The following is a 21,072-nucleotide window of genomic DNA, read 5'->3' on the forward strand; positions in this document are numbered from 1 at the left end:
CGGGCGGCAGTACTGTGCGACCCATAGCGGAGCGTCCACCCCTGTCACGGGTTTTCGTTCCATGCCACCCGCTACGCGCAACCAGTCCTCACGGACTAGCCACTGTGGGTATGTCGGGTGCCAACAACAGCCAAGGGGGTGCGGCCGGCGACTGTTCCCCCACTTGCCAACATTGTGGGAAATCCTTTGCCAGCTTTCGGGGCCGTAGGGTCCACGAAAGGCTGGCACATGCCAACTCCCTTCATCAGGAGTTGGCTACACGACACGTTCTGGACTGATGAGGAAGTAGAGCTCCTCGCTAGGGCTGAAGCGTACATGGCAGCTGCTCCCTCACTGGTCGCTGGCCTAGGCCTGAACCAGCGGTTGCAGGTGATTGTTCCCCGTAGGACGGTCCAAGCGATGAAAGGCCTTCGACGGAAAGCGTCGTATAAGACCAGGGTTCAGGAACTGGTCCTCGAAGGAGGGGAGCCTACCGCTTCTGGCCTGGGAGCCGATCCCACGGTTTAATCTGCCCCAGTCGCTGCGCGGGTTCCCCAATCCCAATCTATTGCTTCCTTTGTAGCGGAGACTGCCACCTATCTCGATACGCTAGGACACGGCCCCATAACTCCATCCTAAATGTTGCCCTGAGCCACTTGCGTCAGGTTGACAGCCTTGCCGCGATCAGGGTAGCCACAGAGTATGCCAGGCATCTGACCAGCTCCTGTGGCTCGCCCTAAGACCGCCGGAATCGTGGGAGAGATGGACCAAGACAGTCGGCGAACTCTGGCAGCGCACACCATACGGAGGAGGCTTCTTTGCCGGCTTAGACGGGAGCAATACCGTAAAGCACAGATCCTTCATCGTCAAAATAAGTCTCTGGCCGCTGGACTGGTCCTAAAAGGCGACTGGGAGGTACCACCAACTTCGCTTGGGCCGGAAAGCCTCAAACCCTTTTCGGGGGCTCTCTTCTCTTGCCCATCTGAGCCGGATGAACGTGTCATTACCGATTATGACTTAGAAAAGGGACAACTAGCAGAGGTTGTCACCGTAGGTGAGGTAGCACACCACCCCAAACCCACAAAGACATCTGCCTCTGGTCCTGACGGAATGCCGACTCGCTGAAGTCCATTACTCCGAGGATTCTTTCCAAAATGTTTAACCTGTGGCTTGCCACGTCAACGTTGCCAGAACCATTCAAGGCAGATCGTACGGTGCTAATACCTCTCAACCATATAAAATTGTTGGAACAACTATTCCTTCAAATATACCCAGTTTTGCTTTCCAAGATAACGTTATCGCCTTCCACACATTCTTCAACGCTCTCAGAACCTTCACCACCTCCCCCACCCTGTGACACTCCCACCTTCATTGTTCCATCCTCTGCTAAGTCCACTCCTAGATATCTAAAACACTTCACTTCCTCCAGTTTTACTCCATTCAAACTTGTCTCCCTGTTAACTTGTCCCTCAACCCTACTGAAACTAATAACCTTGTTCTTATTCACATTTACTCTCAACTTTGTTCTTTCACACACTTTACCAAACTCAGTCACCAACTTCTGCAGTTTCTCACCCGAATAAAGCCACCAGCGATGTATCATCAGCGAACAACAACTGACTCACTTCCCAAGCCCTCTCATCCACAACAGACTGCATACTTGCCCCTTTCTCCAAAACTCTTCCATTCTCCTCCCTAACAACCCCATCCATAAACAAATTAAACAACCATGGACACATCACCCCCCCCCCCCCCCCGCCGCTAACCGACATTCACTATGAACGAACCATTTTCCTCTCTTCCTACACGTAAACATGCCTTACATCCTTGGTAAATCTTTTCACTGCTTATAGCAACTTACTTCTCACACCATATACTCTTAAAACCTTCCACAAAGCATCTCTATTAACCCTATCATATGCCTTCGCCAGATTCATAAATGCTATGTACAAATCCATCTGTTTTTCTAAGTATTCTCGCATACATTCTTCAAAGCGACCACCTGATCCACACATTCTCTACCACTTCTGAAACCACACTGTTCTTCCTCAATGTGATGCTCTGTACATGCCTTCACTCTCTAAATCAATACCCTCCCATATAATTTCCCAGGAATACTAAAAAAACTTATGCCTCTGTAATTTGAACACTTACCTTTATCCCCTTTGCCTTTATACAGTGGCACTGTGCATGCATTCCGCCAATCCTCAGGCACTTCTACCTTGATCCGTGCATACACTAAATATCCTTACCAACCAATAAACAACAAAGTCACCCACTTTTTTTTTAATAAATTCCACTGCAATACCATCCAAACCCGCCGCCTTGCCGGCTTTCGTCCTTCGCAAAGCTTTCACTACCTGATCTCTGTTTACCAAACCATTCTCCCTGACCCTCTCACTTCGCACACCACTCCTACCAAAACACCCTATATCTGCCACTCTACCATCCAACACATTAAACAAACCTTCAAAATACTCACTTCGTCATCTCCTCACTTCTGCACTACTTGTTATTACTTCCCATTTGCCCCCTTTATCGATGTTCCCATTTGTTCACTTGTCTTACTCACTTTATTTGCCTCATTCCAAATCATCTTTTTATACTCCCTAAGATTTAATAATACTCTCACCACAACTCACATTTGCTCTCTTTTTCACCTCTTTCACCTTTCTCTTGACCTCCTGCTGCTTTCTTTTATACATCTCTCAGTAATTTCCACAACTTTTCTGTAAAAATCGTCTAAACGCTTCTCTCTTCTCTTTCACTAACAAACTTGCTTCTTCATCCCACCACTCACTACCCTTTCTAATCTGCCCACCTCCCACCTTTCTCATACCACATGCATGTTTTGCTCAAGCCATTACTGCTTCCCTAAATACATCCCATTCCTATCCTATTCCCTTACATCATTTGCTTTCAGTTTTTGTAATTTTCCTCTCAATCTCTCCTGGTACATCCTCACACAAGTCTCCTTTCAAAGCTCACTTACTCTCAACACTTTCTTCTCCCCAGTATTCTCTTTTCTTTTCTGAAAACTTCTACGAATCTTCACCTTCGCCTCCACAAGATAGTAATCAGACATCCCTCCAGTTGCGCCTCTCAGCACATTAACATCCACAAGTCTCTTCTAAATTCCTATCAATTAACACGTAATCCAATAACGCCCTCTGGTCATCTCTCCTACTCACATACGTATACTTATGTATATCTTTCATTTTAAACTAGGTATTACCAATCACCAGTCCTTTTTCAGCACACAAATCCACAAGCTCTTCACCATTTTCATTTACAACCCTGAGCACCCCATGTGCATTAATTATACCCTCAACTACCACATTACTCACCTTTGCATTCAAATCATCCATCACTATTACCCCGCCTCGTGCATTAAAGCTGCTAACACACTCAGTCAACTGCACCCAAAACATGCCTCTCATGATCTTTCTTCTCATGATTAGTTGCATAGGCACCAATAATCAGCCATTTCTCTCCATCCACTTTCAGTTTTACCAATATCATTCTAGATTTTACTTTCTTACACTATATCTCATCCTCCCACAACTCCTGCTTCAGGAGGAGTGCTACTCCTCCCTTTGCTCTTATCCTCTCACTGACCCCTGACTTTACTCCCAAGACATTCCCAAACCAGTCTCACTTGAGCTTCGTTTCACTCAGAGCCAAAACATCCAGGTCCCTTTCTTCAAACATGCTACCTACCTATATATATATATATGTGTGTGTGTGTGTATATATATATATATATGTGTGTGTGTGTGTGTGTGGATGTAACCAAGATGTGAAAAATGGAGAGATAGGTAGTATGTTTGAGGAAAGGAACCTGGATATTTTGGCTCTGAGTGAAACGAAGCTCAAGGGTAAAGGGGAAGAGTGGTTTGGGAATGTCTTGGGAGTAAAGTCAGGGGTTAGTGAGAGGACAAGAGCAAGGGAAGGAGTAACAGTACTCCTGAAACAGGAGTTGTGGGAGTATGTGATACAATGTAAGAGAGTAAATTCTCGATTAATATGGGTAAAACTAAAAGTTGGAGAGAGATGGGTGATTATTGGTGCATATGCACCTGGGCATGAGAAGAAAGATCATGAGAGGCAAGTGTTTTGGGAGCAGCTGAATGAGTGTGTTAGTGGTTTTGATGCACGAGACCGGGTTATAGTGATGGGTGATTTGAATGCAAAGGTGAGTAATGTGGCAGTTGAGGGAATAATTGGTATACATGGGGTGTTCAGTGTTGTAAATGAAAATGGTGAAGAGCTTGTAGATTTATGTGCTGAAAAAGGACTGGTGATTGGGAATACCTGGTTTAAAAAGCGAGATATACATAAGTATACGTATGTAAGTAGGAGAGATGGCCAGAGAGCGTTATTGGATTACGTGTTAATTGACAGGCGAGCGAAAGAGAGACTTTTGGATGTTAATGTGCTGAGAGGTGCAACTGGAGGGATGTCTGATCATTATCTTGTGGAGGCTAAGGTGAAGATTTGTATGGGTTTTCAGAAAAGAAGAGTGAATGTTGGGGTGAAGAGGGTGGTGAGGGTAAGTGAGCTTGGGAAGGAGACTTGTGTGAAGAAGTACCAGGAGAGACTGAGTACAGAATGGAAAAAGGTGAGAACAATGGAAGTAAGGGGAGTGGGGGAGGAATGGGATGTATTTAGGGAATCAGTGATGGATTGCGCAAAAGATGCTTGTGGCATGAGAAGAGTGGGAGGTGGGTTGATTAGAAAGGGTAGTGAGTGGTGGGATGAAGAAGTAAGATTATTAGTGAAAGAGAAGAGAGAAGCATTTGGACGATTTTTGCAGGGAAAAAATGCAATTGAGTGTGAGATGTATAAAAGAAAGAGACAGGAGGTCAAGAGAAAGGTGCAAGAGGTGAGAAAGAGGGCATATGAGAGTTGGGGTGAGAGAGTATCATTAAATTTCAGGGAGAATAAAAAAAAGATGTTCTGGAAGGAGGTAAATAAAGTGCGTAAGACAAGGGAGCAAATGGGAACTTCAGTGAAGGGCGCAAATGGGGAGGTGATAACAAGTAGTGGTGATGTGAGAAGGAGATGGAGTGAGTATTTTGAAGGTTTGTTGAATGTGTTTGATAATAGAGTGGCAGATATAGGGTGTTTTGGTCGAGGTGGTGTGCAAAGTGAGAGGGTTAGGGAAAATGATTTGGTAAACAGAGAAGAGGTAGTAAAAGCTTTGCGGAAGATGAAAGCTGGCAAGGCAGCAGGTTTGGATGGTATTGCTGTGGAATCTATTAAAAAAGGGGTGACTGTGTTATTGACTGGTTGGTAAGGTTATTTAATGTATGTATGACTCATGGTGAGGTGCCTGAAGATTGGCGGAATGCGTGCATAGTGCCTTTGTACAAAGGCAAAGGGGATAAGAGTGAGTGCTCAAATTACAGATGTATAAGCTTGTTGAGTATTCCTGGTAAATTATATAGGAGGGTATTGATTGAGAGGGTGAAGGCATGAACAGAGCATCAGATTGGGGAAGAGCAGTGTGGTTTCAGAAGTGGTAGAGGATGTGTGGATCAGGTGTTTGCTTTGAAGAATGTATGTGAGAAATACTTAGAAAAGCAAATGGATTTGTATGTAGCATTTATGGATCTGGAGAAGGCATATGATAGAGTTGATAGAGATGCTCTGTGGAAGGTATTAAGAATATATGGTGTGGGAGGCAAGTTGTTAGAAGCTTTGAAAAGTTTTTATCTAGGATGTAAGGCATGTGTGCGTGTAGGAAGAGAGGAAAGTGATTGGTTCTCAGTGAATGTAGGTTTCCGGCAGGGGTGTGTGATGTCGCCATGGTTTTTTCATTTGTTTATGAATGGGGTTGTTATGGAGTTGAATGCAAGAGTTTTGGAAAGAGGGGCAAGTATGAAGTCTGTTGGGGATAAGAGAGCTTGGGAAGTGAGTCAGTTGTTGTTCGCTGATGATACAGCGCTGATGGCTGATTCATGTGAGAAACTGCAGAAGCTGGTGACTGAGTTTGGTAAAGTGTGTGAAAGAAGAAAGTTAAGAGTAAATGTGAATAAGAGCAAGGTAATTATGTACAGTAGGGTTGAGGGTCAAGTCAATTGGGAGGTAAGTTTGAATGGAGAAAAACTGGAGGAAGTAAAGTGTTTTAGATATCTGGGAGTGGATCTGGCAGTGGATGGAACCATGGAAGCGGAAATGGATCATAGGGTGGGGGAGGGGGCGAAAATCCTGGGAGCCTTGAAGAATGTGTGGAAGTCGAGAACATTATCTCGGAAAGCAAAAATGGGTATGTTTGAAGGAATAGTGGTTCCAACAATGTTGTATGGTTGCGAGGCGTGGGCTATGGATAGAGTTGTGCGCAGGAGGATGGATGTGCTGGAAATGAGATGTTTGAGGACAATGTGTGGTGTGAGGTGGTTTGATCGAGTAAGTAACGTAAGGGTAAGAGAGATGTGTGGAAATAAAAAGAGCGTGCTTGAGAGAGCAGAAGAGGGTGTTTTGAAATGGTTTGGTCACATGGAGAGAATGAGTAAGGAAAGATTGACCAAGAGGATATATGTGTCGGAGGTGGAGGGAACGAGAAGTGGGAGACCAAATTGGAGGTGGAAAGATGGAGTGAAAAAGATTTTGTGTGATCGAGGCCTGAACATGCAGGAGGGTGAAAGGAGGGCAAGGAATAGAGTAAATTGGATCGATGTGGTATACCGGGGTTGACGTGCTGTCAGTGGATTGAATCAGGGCATGTGAAGCGTCTGGGGTAAACCATGGAAAGCTGTGTAGGTATATATATTTGCGTGTGTGGACGTATGTATATACATGTGTATGGGGGTGGGTTGGGCCATTTCTTTCGTCTCTTTCCTTGCGCTACCTCGCAAACGCGGAAGACAGCGACAAAGCAAAAAAAAAAAAAAAAAAAAAAAAAAAAATATATATATATATATATATATATATATATATATATATATATATATATATATATATATATATATATATCCTGTTTCCTCTTTTCGAAAGTTAAAATACAAGGAGGGGAAGGTTTCTAGCCCACCGCTCCCACCCCTTTAGACGCCTCTACGGCACGCGGGGAATGCGTGGGGATAAATGTGAGTTTCAAATTAGAGGTTTAAGTTTGTTGAGTATTCCTGGGAAATTATATGGGAGGGTATTGAGTGAGAGGGTAATAGCGTGTATAGAGCATCAGATTGGGGAAGACAACTGTGGTTTCAGAAGTGGTAGAGGATATGTGGATCAGGTGTTTGCTTTGAAGAATGTATTTGAGAAATACTTAGAAAATCAGATGGATATGTATATATCATTTATGGATCTGGAAAAGGCATATGATAAGAGTTGATAGAAATGCTCTGTAGAAGGTATTATGAGTATATGGTGTGGGAGGTAAGTTGCTAGAAGCAGTGAAAAGTTTTTTTTATCGAGGATGTAACGCATGTGTACTAGTAGGAAGACAGGAAAGTGATTGGTTCCCAGGGAACGTCGGTTTCCGGCAGGGGTGCGTGATCTGTTGTCCATTGTTGTTTAATTTGTTTATGGATGTGGTTGTTAGGGAGGTGAATGCAAGAGTTTTGGAGAGAGGGGCAAGTATGCAGTCTGTTCTGGATGAGAGGTCTTCGGAAGTGAGTCAGTTGTTGCTCGCTGATGATACATCGCTGGTGGTTGATTCGGGTGAGAAACTGCAGAAGTTGGTGACTGAGTTTGGTAAAGTGTGTGAAAGAAGAAAGCTTAGAGTAAATGTGAATAAGAGCAAGGTTATTAGTTACAGTAGGTTGAGGGACAAGTAAATTGGAAGGTAAGTTTGAATTTAGAAAAACTTGAAGTGAAGTGTTTTAGATATCTGGGAGTGGATTTGGCAGCGGATGGAACCATGGAAGCGGAAGTGAGTCACAGGGTGGAGGAGGGTTGTAAGGTTCTGGGAGCGTCGAAAAATGTGTGGAAGGCGAGAACGTTATCTCGTGGAGCAAAAATGGGTGTTTCAAAGAATAGTCGGTCCAACACTGTTATTTGGTTATGAGGCATGGACTATAGAAAGGGTTGTGCGGAGGAGGGTAGATGTGTTGGAAATGAGATGTTTTAGGACAATATGTGGTATCGAAAGGGTTGTGCGGAGATGGGTAAATGTTTTGGAAATGTGATGTTTGAGGACAATATGTGGTGTGAGTTGGTTTGACCGAGTAAGTAATGAAAGGGCAAAAGAGATGTGTGGCAATAAAAAGTGTGTGATTTAAAGAGCAGAAGAGAGTGTATTGAAATGGTTTGGGCACATGGAGAGAATGGGTGACATGGAGGGAACGAGGAGAAGTGGGAGACCAAATTGGAGGTGGAAAGATGGAGCGAAAAAGATTTTGAGCGATCGGGGCCTGAACATGCAGGAGGGTGAAAGGCGTGCAAGGAATAGAGTGAATTGGAACGATGTGGTATACCGGGGTCGACGTGCTGTCAATGGATTGAACCAGGGCATGTGAAGCGTCTGGGGTAAACCATGGAAAGTTTTGTGGGGATTAGATGTGGAAAGGGAGCTGTGGTTTCGGTGCATTATTGCATGACAGCTAGAGACTGAGTGTGAACGAATGTGGCCTTTGTTTTCATTTCTAAGCGCTACCTCTCGCACATGCGGGGGAGGGGGTTTTCATTTCATGTGTGGCGAGGTGGCGACGGGAATAAGGGCAGACAGTATGAATTATGTACATTCTTATATATGTATATGTCTGTGTGTGTATATATATGTATACGTTGAGATGTATAGGTATGTATATGTGCGTATGTGGACGTGTATGTATATACATGTGTATGTGGGTGGGTTGGGCCATTCTTTCGTCTGTTTCCTTGCGCTACCCCGCTAACGCGGGAGACAGCGACAAAGTATGATAAATATATAAATACTTTGGGATATGTGTTTTTGGGCGTTACTCTCTCATACTTTGGTATGTGTGTGTAGTGGATGTATATCTCATACTTTAGGATGTGTGTTTTGGGGTTATATCTCTCATACTTTGGGATGTAAGTGTTAGAAGTTATATCTCTCAACTATAGGATTTGGGTCTTGGGGTTATGTCTCTCATACTTTGGTATGTGTGCTTTAGGGTTATATATCTCATACTTTGGGATGTTGGGATCATATCTCTTGTACTTTGGGATGTGTGTATTGGGGTTATACCTCTCTTACTTTGGGATGTGTGTGTAGGGATCATATCTCTTATACTTTGGGATGTGTGTATTGGGGTTATACCTCTCTTACTTTGGGATGTGTGTGTAGGGATCATATCTCTTATACTTTGGGATGTGTGTATTGGGGTTATACCTCTCATACTTTGGGATGTATGTTGTGAGTTATATCTCTTACACTTTGAGATGTGTGTTTTGATTTTATATCTTTCATACCTTGGGATGTGTATGTTGGAAATTCATTTCTCATAATTTGGGAAGTGTGTTTGTGGGGTTATATCTCTCATACTTTGGGATATGTGTGTTAGAAGTTATATCTCTCTCACTATAGGATTTGTGTGTTGGGGTCATGTCTCATACTTTGGTATGTGTTGGGGTTTATATGTCTAATTCCTTGGTATGTTTGTGTTCGGGGTTATATCTCTCATACTTTGGTATGTGTGTGTTCGGGGTTATATCTCTCATACTTTGGTATGTGTGTGTTAGGGTTATGTCTCTCATACTTTGGTATGTGTGTGTTAGGGTTATGTCTCTCATACTTTGGTATGTGTGTGTTGGGGTTTATATCTCTCATTCTCTGGTGATGCGTGTGGTAGTAGGAGGATGGTTTAACTACTGGAGCAAGTGTGTTCTTGAGCATGATTCGTGTACACTAGATACGATGTGAATGTGATGCTGGTGAAGCTATGTACTGACACCAACGTCATCAAATTTGGGCAATGACTGAAGGTTGACAGTATAGTTTGCAACACATCTTGGGGTGTTCCTTACGAATATTGGATAACACCAATCATTTCACTCTTGTTATGTGTACTTATACAAAATCTTAATGTGTCCTTATCCAAAAACTTAACGTGTAAATGTTCTATATATCTCTCTTCCCTTTTGTGTAAATCAGAAAAAACACCACTGGACATATTAATCTTTTAGTAAGACACTACCAAAACTGAGATAACACTTGCATGTGCCAATAACCTTCATTTTCATATAGATATAGTTGCCCGTCTTCTTGTAAGATAAACCAACATACTCTTTAGTGTTAATGTTTATATTTCACGTTCCTCTCCTTCCTGACTCTCCCTGTCATCTTGCTTTATTTTTTGAAGGACAAAACCTTGGCTGACCAGTACCTTCTTACTCCAGGCCTTCCAACGATCGTTCCAGAGCCGTGGTGGACTGATCTTCAACTGCCTGGCCGGAACAGCATTTCTCTCCACGGCCGCCACCTCCAAAACATGTTAGTTCACCTCACGATATATACCCAGGTCCTTGTTACCATTTTAGTGTCTGCTTAACGCGATAATTTCAACATCCTGTCTTATAATAAATTTTGAAACGTAATACCTTCTTCATGACAATACAACATGTAATGCCTTCTTTATAACAGTATGTAACATAATGCCTTCTTTATAACAGAATGTAATGTTATACCTTCTTCATGACAATACAATATGTAACGTAATGCTTTCTTTATAACCGTATGAAACGTCATACCTGCTTAATGACAATACAATATGTAACGTAATGCCTTCTTTATAACAGCAAGTAACGTAATGCCTTCTTTATAACAGTATGTAATGTTATACCTTCTTCACGACAATACAATATGTAACGTAATGCTTTCTTTATAACAGTATGTAACGTTAAACCTGCTTCATGACAATACAATATGTAACGTAATGCCTTCTTTATAACAGTATGTAATGTTATACCTGCTTCATGACAATACAATATGTAACGTAATGCCTTCTTTATAACAGCATGTAACGTAATGCCTTTTTCATAACAGCATGCAACGTTATACCTTCTTCATGACAATATGTAGCGTTATACCTTCTTAATAGCTATACAATATTGAGAAAATATTCAGAAAAGAAGAGTGAATGTTGGGGTGAAGAGGGTGGTGAGAGTAAGTGAGCTTAGGAAGGAGACTTGTGTGAGGAAGTACCAGGAGAGACTGAGTACAGAATGGAAAAAGGTGAGAACAATGGAAGTAAGGGGAGTGGGGGAGGAATGGGATGTATTTAGGGAATCAGTGATGGATTGCGCAAAAGATGCTTGTGGCATGAGAAGAGTGGGAGGTGGGTTGATTAGAAAGGGTAGTGAGTGGTGGGATGAAGAAGTAAGATTATTAGTGAAAGAGAAGAGAGAGGCATTTGGACGATTTTTGCTGGGAAAAAATGCAATTGCGTGGGAGATGTATAAAAGAAAGAGACAGGAGGACAAGAGAAAGGTGCAAGAGGTGAAAAAGAGGGCAAATGAGAGTTGGGGTGAGAGAGTATCATTAAATTTTAGGGAGAATAAAAAGATGTTCTGGAAGGAGGTAAATAAAGTGCGTAAGACAAGGGAGCAAATGGGAACTTAAGTGAAGGGCGCAAATGGGGAGGTGATAACAAGTAGTGGTGATGTGAGAAGGAGATGGAGTGAGTATTTTGAAGGTTTGTTGAATGTGTTTGATGATAGAGTGGCAGATATAGGGTGTTTTGGTCGAGGTGGTGTGCAAAGTGAGAGGGTTAGGGAAAATGATTTGGTAAACAGAGAAGAGGTAGTAAAAGCTTTGCGGAGGATGAAAGCCGGCAAGGCAGCAGGTTTGGATGGTATTGCAGTGGAATTTATTAAAAAAGGGGGTGACACTATTGTTGACTGGTTGGTAAGGTTATTCAATGTATGTATGACTCATGGTGAGGTGCCTGAGGATTGGCGGAATGCGTGCATAGTGCCATTGTACAAAGGCAAAGGGGATAAGAGTGAGTGCTCAAATTGCAGAGGTATAAGTTTGTTGAGCATTCCTGGTAAATTATATGGGAGGGTATTGATTGAGAGGGTGAAGGCATGTACAGAGCATCAGATTGGGGAAGAGCAGTGTGGTTTCAGAAGTGGTAGAGGATGTGTGGATCAGGTGTTTGCTTTGAAGAATGTATGTGAGAAATACTTAGAAAAGCAAATGGATTTGTATGTTGCACTTATGGATCTGGAGAAGGCATATGATAGAGTTGATAGAGATGCTCTGTGGAAGGTATTAAGAATATATGGTGTGGGAGGCAAGTTGTTAGAAGCAGTGAAAAGTTTTTATCGAGGATGTAAGGCATGTGTACGTGTAGGAAGAGAGGAAAGTGATTGGCTCTCAGTGAATGTAGGTTTGCGGCAGGGGTGTGTGATGTCTCCATGGTTGTTTAATTTGTTTATGGATGGGGTTGTTAGGGAGGTGAATGCAAGAGTTTTGGAAAGAGGGGCAAGTATGAAGTCTGTTGGGGATGAGAGAGCTTGGGAAGTGAGTCAGTTGTTGTTCTCTGATGATACAGCGCTGGTGGCTGATTCATGTGAGAAACTGCAGAAGCTGGTGACTGAGTTTGGTAAAGTGTGTGAAAGAAGAAAGTTAAGAGTAAATGTGAATAAGAGCAAGGTTATTAGGTACGGTAGGGTTGAGGGTCAAGTCAATTGGGAGGTAAGTTTGAATGGAGAAAAACTGGAGGAAGTAAAGTGGTTTAGATATCTGGGAGTGGATCTGGCAGCGGATGGAACCATGGAAGCGGAAGTGGATCATAGGGTGGGGGAGGGGGCGAAAATCCTGGGAGCCTTGAAGAATGTGTGGAAGTCGAGAACATTATCTCGGAAAGCAAAAATGGGTATGTTTGAAGGAATAGTGGTTCCAACAATGTTGTATGGTTGCGAGGCGTGGGCTATGGATAGAGTTGTGCGCGGGAGGATGGATGTGCTGGAAATGAGGTGTTTGAGGACAATGTGTGGTGTGAGGTGGTTTGATCGAGTAAGTAACGTAAGGGTAAGAGAGATGTGTGGAAATAAAAAGAGCGTGGTTGAGAGAGCAGAAGAGGGTGTTTTGAAATGGTTTGGTCACATGGAGAGAATGAGTGAGGAAAGATTGACCAAGAGGATATATGTGTCGGAGGTGGAGGGAACAAGGAGAAGTGGGAGACCAAATTGGAGGTGGAAAGATGGAGTGAAAAAGATTTTGTGTGATCGGGGCCTGAACATGCAGAAGGGTGAAAGGAGGGCAAGGAATAGAGTGAATTGGATCTATGTGGTATACCGGGGTTGATGTGCTGTCAGTGGATTGAATCAGGGCATGTGAAGCGTCTGGGGTAAACCATGGAAAGCTGTGTAGGTATGTATATTTACGTGTGTGGACGTATGTATATACATGTGTATGGGGGTGGGTTGGGCCATTTCTTTCGTCTGTTTCCTTGCGCTACCTCGCAAACGCGGGAGACAGCGACAAAGCAAAAAAAAGAAAAAAATTATATATATATATATATATATATATATATATATATATATATATATATATATATATATATATATAGTGGTTTTGATGCACGAGACCGGGTTATAGTGATGGGTGATTTGAATGCAAAGGTGAGTAATGTGGCAGTTGAGGGAATAATTGGTATACATGGGGTGTTCAGTGTTGTAAATGTAAATGGTGAAGAGCTTGTAGATTTATGTGCTGAAAAAGGACTGGTGATTGGGAACACCTTGTTTAAAAAGCGAGATATACATAAGTATACGTATGTAAGTAGAAGAGATGGCCAGAGAGCGTTATTGGATTACTTGTTAATTGATAGGCGCGCGAAAGAGAGACTTTTGGATGTTAATGTGCTGAGAGGTGCAACTGGAGGGATGTCTGATCATTATCTTGTGGAGGCGAAGGTGAACATTTGTTGGGGTTTTCAGAAAAGAAGAGAGAATTTTGGGGTAAAGAGAGAGCTTGGGAATGAGACCTGAGTGAGGAAGTACCAGGGGAGACTGAGTACAGAATGGAAAAAGGTGAGAACAAAGGAGGTAAGGGGAGTGGGGGAGGAATGGGATGTATTTAGGGAAGCAGTAATGGCTTGCGCAAAAGATGCTTGTGGCATAAGAAGCGTGGGAGGTGGGTTGATTAGAAAGGGTAGTGAGTGGTGGGATGAAGAAGTAAGATTATTAGTGAAAGAGAAGAGAGAGGCATTTCGACGATTTTTGCAGGGAAAAAATACAAATGAGTGGGATATGTATAAAAGAAAGAGTCAGGAGGTCAAGAGAAAGGTGCAAGAGGTGAAAAAGAGGGCAAATGAGAGTTGGGGTGAGAGAGTATCATTAAATTTTAGGGAGAATAAAAAGATATTTTGGAAGGAGGTAATTAAAGTGCGTAAGACAAGGGAGCAAATGGGAACTTCAGTGAAGTGGGCTAATGGGGAGGTGATAACAAGTAGTGGTGATGTGAGAAGGAGATGGAGTGAGTATTTTGAAGGTTTGTTGAATGTGTTTGATGATATAGTGGCAGATATAGGGTGTTTTGGTCGAGGTGGTGTGCAGAGTGAGAGGGTTAGGGAGAATGATTTGGTAAACAGAGAAGAGGTAGTAAAAGCTTTGCGGAAGATGAAAGCCGGCAAGGCAGCAGGTTTGGATGGTATTGCAGTGGAATTCATTAAAAAAGGGGGTGACACTATTGTTGACTGGTTGGTAAGGATATTTAATGTATGTATGATTCATGGTGAGGTGCCTGAGGATTGGCGGAATGCTTTCATAGTGCCATTGTACAAAGGCAAAGGGGATAAGAGTGAGTGCTCAAATTACAGAGGTATAAGTTTGTTGAGTATTCCTGGTGAATTATATGGGAGGGTATTGATTGAGAGGGTGGAGGCATGTACAGAGCATCAGATTGGGGAAGAGCAGTGTGGTTTCAGGAGTGGTAGAGGATGTGTGGATCAGGTGTTTGCTTTGAAGAATGTATGTGAGAAATACTTAGAAAAGCAAATGGATTTGTATGTAGCATTTATGGATCCGGAGAAGGCATATGATAGAGTTGATAGAGATGCTCTGTGGAAGGTATTAAGAATATATGGTGTGGGAGGCAAGTTGTTGGAAGCAGTGAAAAGTTTTTATCGAGGATGTAAGGCATGTGTACGTGTAGTAAGAGATGAAAGTGATTGGTTCTCAGTGAATGTAGGTTTGCGGCAGGGGTGTGTGATGTTTCCATGGTTGTTTAATTTGTTTATGGATGGGGTTGTTAGGGAGGTGAATGCAAGAGTTTCGGAAAGAGGGGTAAGTACGCAGTCTGTTGGGGATGAGAGAGCTTGGGAAGTGAGTCAGTTGTTGTTCGCTGATGATACAGCGCTGATGGCTGATTCATGTGAGAAACTGCAGAAGCTGGTGACTGAGTTTGGTAAAGTGTGTGAAAGAAGAAAGTTAGAGTAAATGTGAATAAGAGCAATGTTATTAGGTAGAGTTGAGGGTCAAGTCAATTGGGAGGTAAGTTTGAATGGAGAAAAACTAGAGGAAGTAAAGTGTTTTAGATATCTGGGAGTGGATCTGGCAGCGGATGGAACCATGGAAGCGGAAATGAATCATAGGGTGGGGGAGGGGTCGAAAATTCTGGGAGCGTTGAAGAATGTGTGGAAGTCGAGAACATTATCTCGGAAAGCAAAAATGGGTATGTTTGAAGGACTAGTGGTTCCAACAATGTTGTATGGCTGCGAGGCGTGGGCTATGGATAGAGTTGTGTGCAGGAGGGTGGATGTGCTGGAAATGGGATGTTTAAGGACAATATGTAGTGTGAGGTGGTTTGATCGAGTAAGTAACAATAGGTTAAGAGAGATGTGTGGAAATAAAAAGAGTGTTGTTGAGAGAGCAGAAGAGGGTGTTTTGAAATGGTTTGGTCACATGGAGAGAATGAGTGAGGAAAGATTGACCAAGAGGATATATGTGTCGGAGGTGGAGGGAACAAGGAGAAGTGGGAGACCAAACTGGAGGTGGAAAGATGGAGTGAAAAAGATTTTGAGTGATCGGGGCCTGAACATGCAGGAGGGTGAACGTGGAAGGAATGGAGTGAATTGGAACGATGTGGTATACCGGGGTCGACATGCTGTCAATGGATTGAACCACATATTGTCCTCAAACATCCCAGTTCCAGCACATCCACCCTCCTGCGCACAGCTCTATCCATAGCCCACGCCTCGCAACCATACAACATTGTTGGAACCACTATTCCTTCAAACATACCCACCTTTGCCCTCCGAGATAATGTTCTCGACTTCCACACATTCTTCAACGCTCCCAGAACTTTCGCCCCCTCCCACACCCTATGATACCCCTCCGCTTCCATGGTTCCATCCGCTGCCAAATCCACTCCCAATATCTAAAACACTTCACTTCCTCTAGTTTTTCTCCATTCAAACTTACTTCCCAGTTGACTTGTCCCTCAACCCTACTGTACCTAATAACCTTGCTCTTATTCGCATTTACTCTAAGCTTTCTTCTTTCACATACTTTCCCAAGCTCAGTCACCAGCTTTTGCAGTTTATCACATGAATCAGCCACCAGCGCTGTATCATTAGTGAAGAAGAACTGACACTTCCCAAGTTTTTTCATCCACAACAGACTGCATACTTGCCCCTCTTTCCAAAACTCTTGCATTCACCTCCATAACAACCCCATCCATAAACAAATTTAACAACCATGGAGACATCACATACCCCTGCCACAAACCTACATTCACTGAGAACCAATCACTATATATATATATATATATATATATATATATATATATATATATATATATATATATATATATATATATACATATATATATATATATCTTTTTTCTTTTGCTTTGTCGCCGTCTCCCGCATTTGCGAGGTAGCGCAAGGAAACAGACGAAAGAAATGGCCCAACCCACACCCATACACATGTATATACATACGTCCACACACGCAAATATACATACCTACACAGCTTTCCATGGTTTACCCCAGACTCTTCACATGCTCTGATTCAATCCACTGACAGCACATCAACCCCGGTATACCACATCGATCCAATTCACTCTATTCCTTGCCTTCCTTTCACCCTCCTGCATGTTCAGGCCCCGATCACACAAAATCTTTTTCACTTCATCTTTCCACCTCCAATCTGGTCTCCCACTTCTCCTCGTTCCCTCCACCTCCGACACATATATCCTCTTGGTCAATCTTTCCTCACTCATCCTCTCCATGTGCTCAAACCATTTCAAAACACCCTCTTCTGCTCTCTCAACCACGCTCTTTTTATTTCCACACATCTCTCTTACCCTTACGTTACTTACTCGATCAAACCACCTCACACCACACATTGTCCTCAAACATTTCATTTCCAGCACATCCATCCTCCTGCGCACAACTCTATCCATAGCCCACGCCTCGCAACCATACAACATTGTTGGAACCACTATTCCTTCAAACATACCCATTTTTGCTTTCCGAGATAATGTTCTCGACTTCCACACATTCTTCAAGGCTCCCAGGATTTTCGCCCCCTCCCCCACCCTATGATCCACTTCCGCTTCCATGGTTCCATCCGCTGCCAGATCCACTACCAGATATCTAAAACACTTTACTTCCTCCAGTTTTTCTCCATTCAAACTTACCTCCCAATTGACTTGACCCTCAACCCTACTGTACCCAATTACCTTGCTCTTATTCACATTTACTCTTAACTTTCTTCTTTCACACACTCTACCAGACTCAGTCACCAGCTTCTGCAGTTTCTCACATGAATCAGCCACCAGCGCTGTATCATCAGCGAACAACAACTGACTCACTTCCCAAGCTCTCTCATCCCCAACAGACTTCATACTTGCCCCTCTTTCCAAAACTCTTGCATTCACCTCCCTAACAACCCCATCCATAAACAAATTAAACAACCATGGAAACATCACACACCCCTGCCGCAAACCTACATTCACTGAGAATCAATCACTTTCCTCACTTCCTACACGTACACATGCCATACATCCTCGATAAAAACTTTTCACTGCTTCTAACATCTTGCCTCTCACACCATATATTCTTAATACCTTCCACAGAGCATCTCTATCAACTCTATCATATGCCTTCTCCAGATCCATAAATGCTACATACAAATCCATTTGCTTTTCTAAGTATTTCCCACATACATTCTTCAAAGCAAACACCCGATCCACACATCCTCTACCACTTCTGAAACCACACTGCTCATCCCCAATCTGATGCTCTGTACATGCCTTCACCCTCTCAATCAATACCCTCCCATATAATTTACCAGGAATACTCAACAAACTTATACCTCTGTAATTTGAGCACTCACTCTTATCCCCTTTGCCTTTGTACAAAGGCACTGTGCACGCATTCCGCCATTCTTCAGGCACCTCACCATGAGTCATACATATATTAAATAACCTTACCAACCAGTCAACAATAAAGTCACCCCCTTTTTTAATAAATTCCACTGCAATACCATCCAAACCTGCTGCCTTGCCGGCTTTCATCTTCCGCAAAGCTTTTACTACCTCTTCTCTATTTACCAAATCATTTTCCCTAACCCTCTCACTTTGCACACCACCTCAGCCAAAACACCCTATATCTGCCACTCTATCATCAAACACATTCAACAAACCTTCAAAATACTCATTCCATCTCCCTCTCACATCACCACTACTTGTTATCACCTCCCCATTTGCGCCCTTCACTTAAGTTCCCATTTGCTCCCTTGTCTTACGCACTTTATTTACCTCCTTCCAGAACATCTTTTTATTCTCCCTAAAATTTAATGATACTCTCTCACCCCAACTCTCATTTGCCCTCTTTTTCACCTCTTGCACCTTTCTCTTGACCTCCTGTCTCTTTCTTTTATACATCTCACACTCAATTGCATTTTTTCCCAGCAAAAATCGTCCAAATGCCTCTCTCTTCTCTTTCACAAATAATCTTACTTCTTCATCCCACCACTCACTACCCTTTCTAATCAACCCACCTCCCACTCTTCTCATGCCACAAGCATCTTTTGCGCAATCCATCACTGATTCCCTAAATACATCCCATTCCTCCCCCACTCCCCTTACTTCCATTGTTCTCACCTTTTTCCATTCTGTACTCAGTCTCTCCTGGTACTTCCTCACAAAAGTCTCCTTCCCAAGCTCACTTACTCTCACCATCCTCTTCACCCCAACATTCACTGTTGATGGAGAGAGATGGGTGATTATTGGTGCATATGCACCTGGGCATGAGAAGAAAGATCATGAGAGGCAAGTGTTTTGGGAGCAGCTGAATGAGTGTGTTAGTGGTTTTGATGCACGAGACCGGGTTATAGTGATGGGTGATTTGAATGCAAAGGTGAGTAATGTGGCAGTTGAGTGAATAATTGGTGTACATGGGGTGTTCAGTGTTGTAAATGGAAATGGTGAAGAGCTTGTAGATTTATGTGCTGAAAAAGGACTGGTGATTGGGAATACCTGGTTTAAAAAGCGAGATATACATAAGTATACGTATGTAAGTAGGAGAGATGGCCAGACAGCGTTATTGGATTACGTGTTAATTGACAGGCGCGCGAAAGAGAGACTTTTGGATGTTAATGTGCTGAGAGGTGCAACTGGAGGGATGTCTGATCATTATCTTGTGGAGGCTAAGGTGAAGATTTGTATGGGTTTTCAGAAATATATATATATATATATATATATATATATATATATATATATATATATATATATATATATATATATATATATTACTCATATTTGTCTTGTTCAGTTTGATGCTAAGAGGTGAAAATGTGGTTTGATTATTTGTACAGGAGTTTTAGAGTGTGTTATTGCTTCCACAGTCGCTCAGCACCGTACTCGATACTACCATGAAGCTCGGGAAGGACTGTACCGTGGACCACTCTTCATTATGACTTACAACCTCTTCTCCGTCCCTGTGTCCTACGTCAGTGTTATGATAGCATCCGCCATCGTCTACTTGTGAGTGGCAGGAGAGAGAGAGAGAGAGAGAGAGAGAGAGAGAGAGAGAGAGAGAGAGAGAGAGAGAGAGAACTATGGCTGAGACAGAAATGTCAATAACTTCTCCCTTAATATAATATAATTTTCTTGTATGTTATAAGTGTAGGTAGCTCATATTGTAGATAATTCACAAGTATAAGTGTAGGTACCTCATATTGTAAATCACAATTATATTGTAAGTGTAGGTAGCTCATATTGTAGATAATTCACAAGTATAAGTGTAGGTACCTCATATTGTAGATAATTCACAAGTATAAGTGTAGGTAGCTCATATTGTAGATAATTCACAAGTATGTTATAAGTGTAGGTAGCTCATATTGTAGATGATTCACAAGTATAAGTGTATGTACCTCATATTGTAAATAATTCACAAGTATAAGTGTAGGTAGTATATATTGTAGATGATTCACAAGTATGTATAGGTAGCTCATTTTGTAGATAAATCACAAGTGTAGATAGCTCATATTGTAGATAATTCACAAGTTAAGTCTAGGGTGATGGATTGTTAGTTCATTCTAGGGTGAGGGAATGTTAGTTCAGTTTAGAATGATGGATTGTTAGTTCAGTCTAGTGTGATGGATTGTTAGGTTTATTGTTAATATGAGATGATGAATCTGTTAGTGATGATGTGTGTTGTTGTGGTGGTAGTGGTGTGTCTGTAGCTGACTCAGCCGTGGACTGGTTGGGTTGGGTGGTGTTTGGCTCCGTGTTATGGACGGTGTGGGCCTTCGTAGAACAACAGACCATCGCCCTTATGATGATCGTCAAGTCGTCGTACTCCGCTGCTGCTACCTCCGTTGCTCTCACCACTTTCTATCTTCTCGTAGCCTCCGCCACCCTCAGGTCAGTACCAGGTCATCTTGGGTCACTATTAAACCAGGTCATGGGGGCCAAGTTACTACCAGACTAGGTATTCTTGGTTAGTTAGTCAGTAGTAGATGACGGCAGTAGAATGTTACGTCATCTTACCACTGGATCATATCCTTGATGGATACCATCGTACGTCAGAGGTAAAGTGATAACAGTTCTTAGTGTGGTAAGTATCAAAGCAAACTGTCTAAGTTTAGAACCAGATCAGATTATTATGGGTATACTAACAACACTGGGGATAGGGGAGAAAGAATACTTCCCACGTATTCCCTGCG

At 42.6% G+C, this 21,072-nt stretch overlaps 1 protein-coding gene across 1 annotated transcript in view; it reads left to right on the top strand.

Moving 5' to 3' along the window:
• Positions 1–21,072, top strand: part of LOC139761333 (ATP-binding cassette sub-family G member 5) — a 60,874-nt gene that overhangs the window by 33,210 nt on the left and 6,592 nt on the right. The window contains exons 9-11 of the mRNA XM_071685398.1: positions 10,285–10,378; positions 19,750–19,888; positions 20,576–20,770. Of these exons, the coding sequence (XP_071541499.1) occupies positions 10,285–10,378; positions 19,750–19,888; positions 20,576–20,770 (428 nt within the window). The remainder of the gene's footprint in view (positions 1–10,284; positions 10,379–19,749; positions 19,889–20,575; positions 20,771–21,072) is intronic.

Source organism: Panulirus ornatus, chromosome 40 (genome assembly GCF_036320965.1).
Source record: "Panulirus ornatus isolate Po-2019 chromosome 40, ASM3632096v1, whole genome shotgun sequence".
In the NCBI taxonomy this organism is placed as follows: Eukaryota; Metazoa; Arthropoda; class Malacostraca; order Decapoda; family Palinuridae; genus Panulirus; species Panulirus ornatus.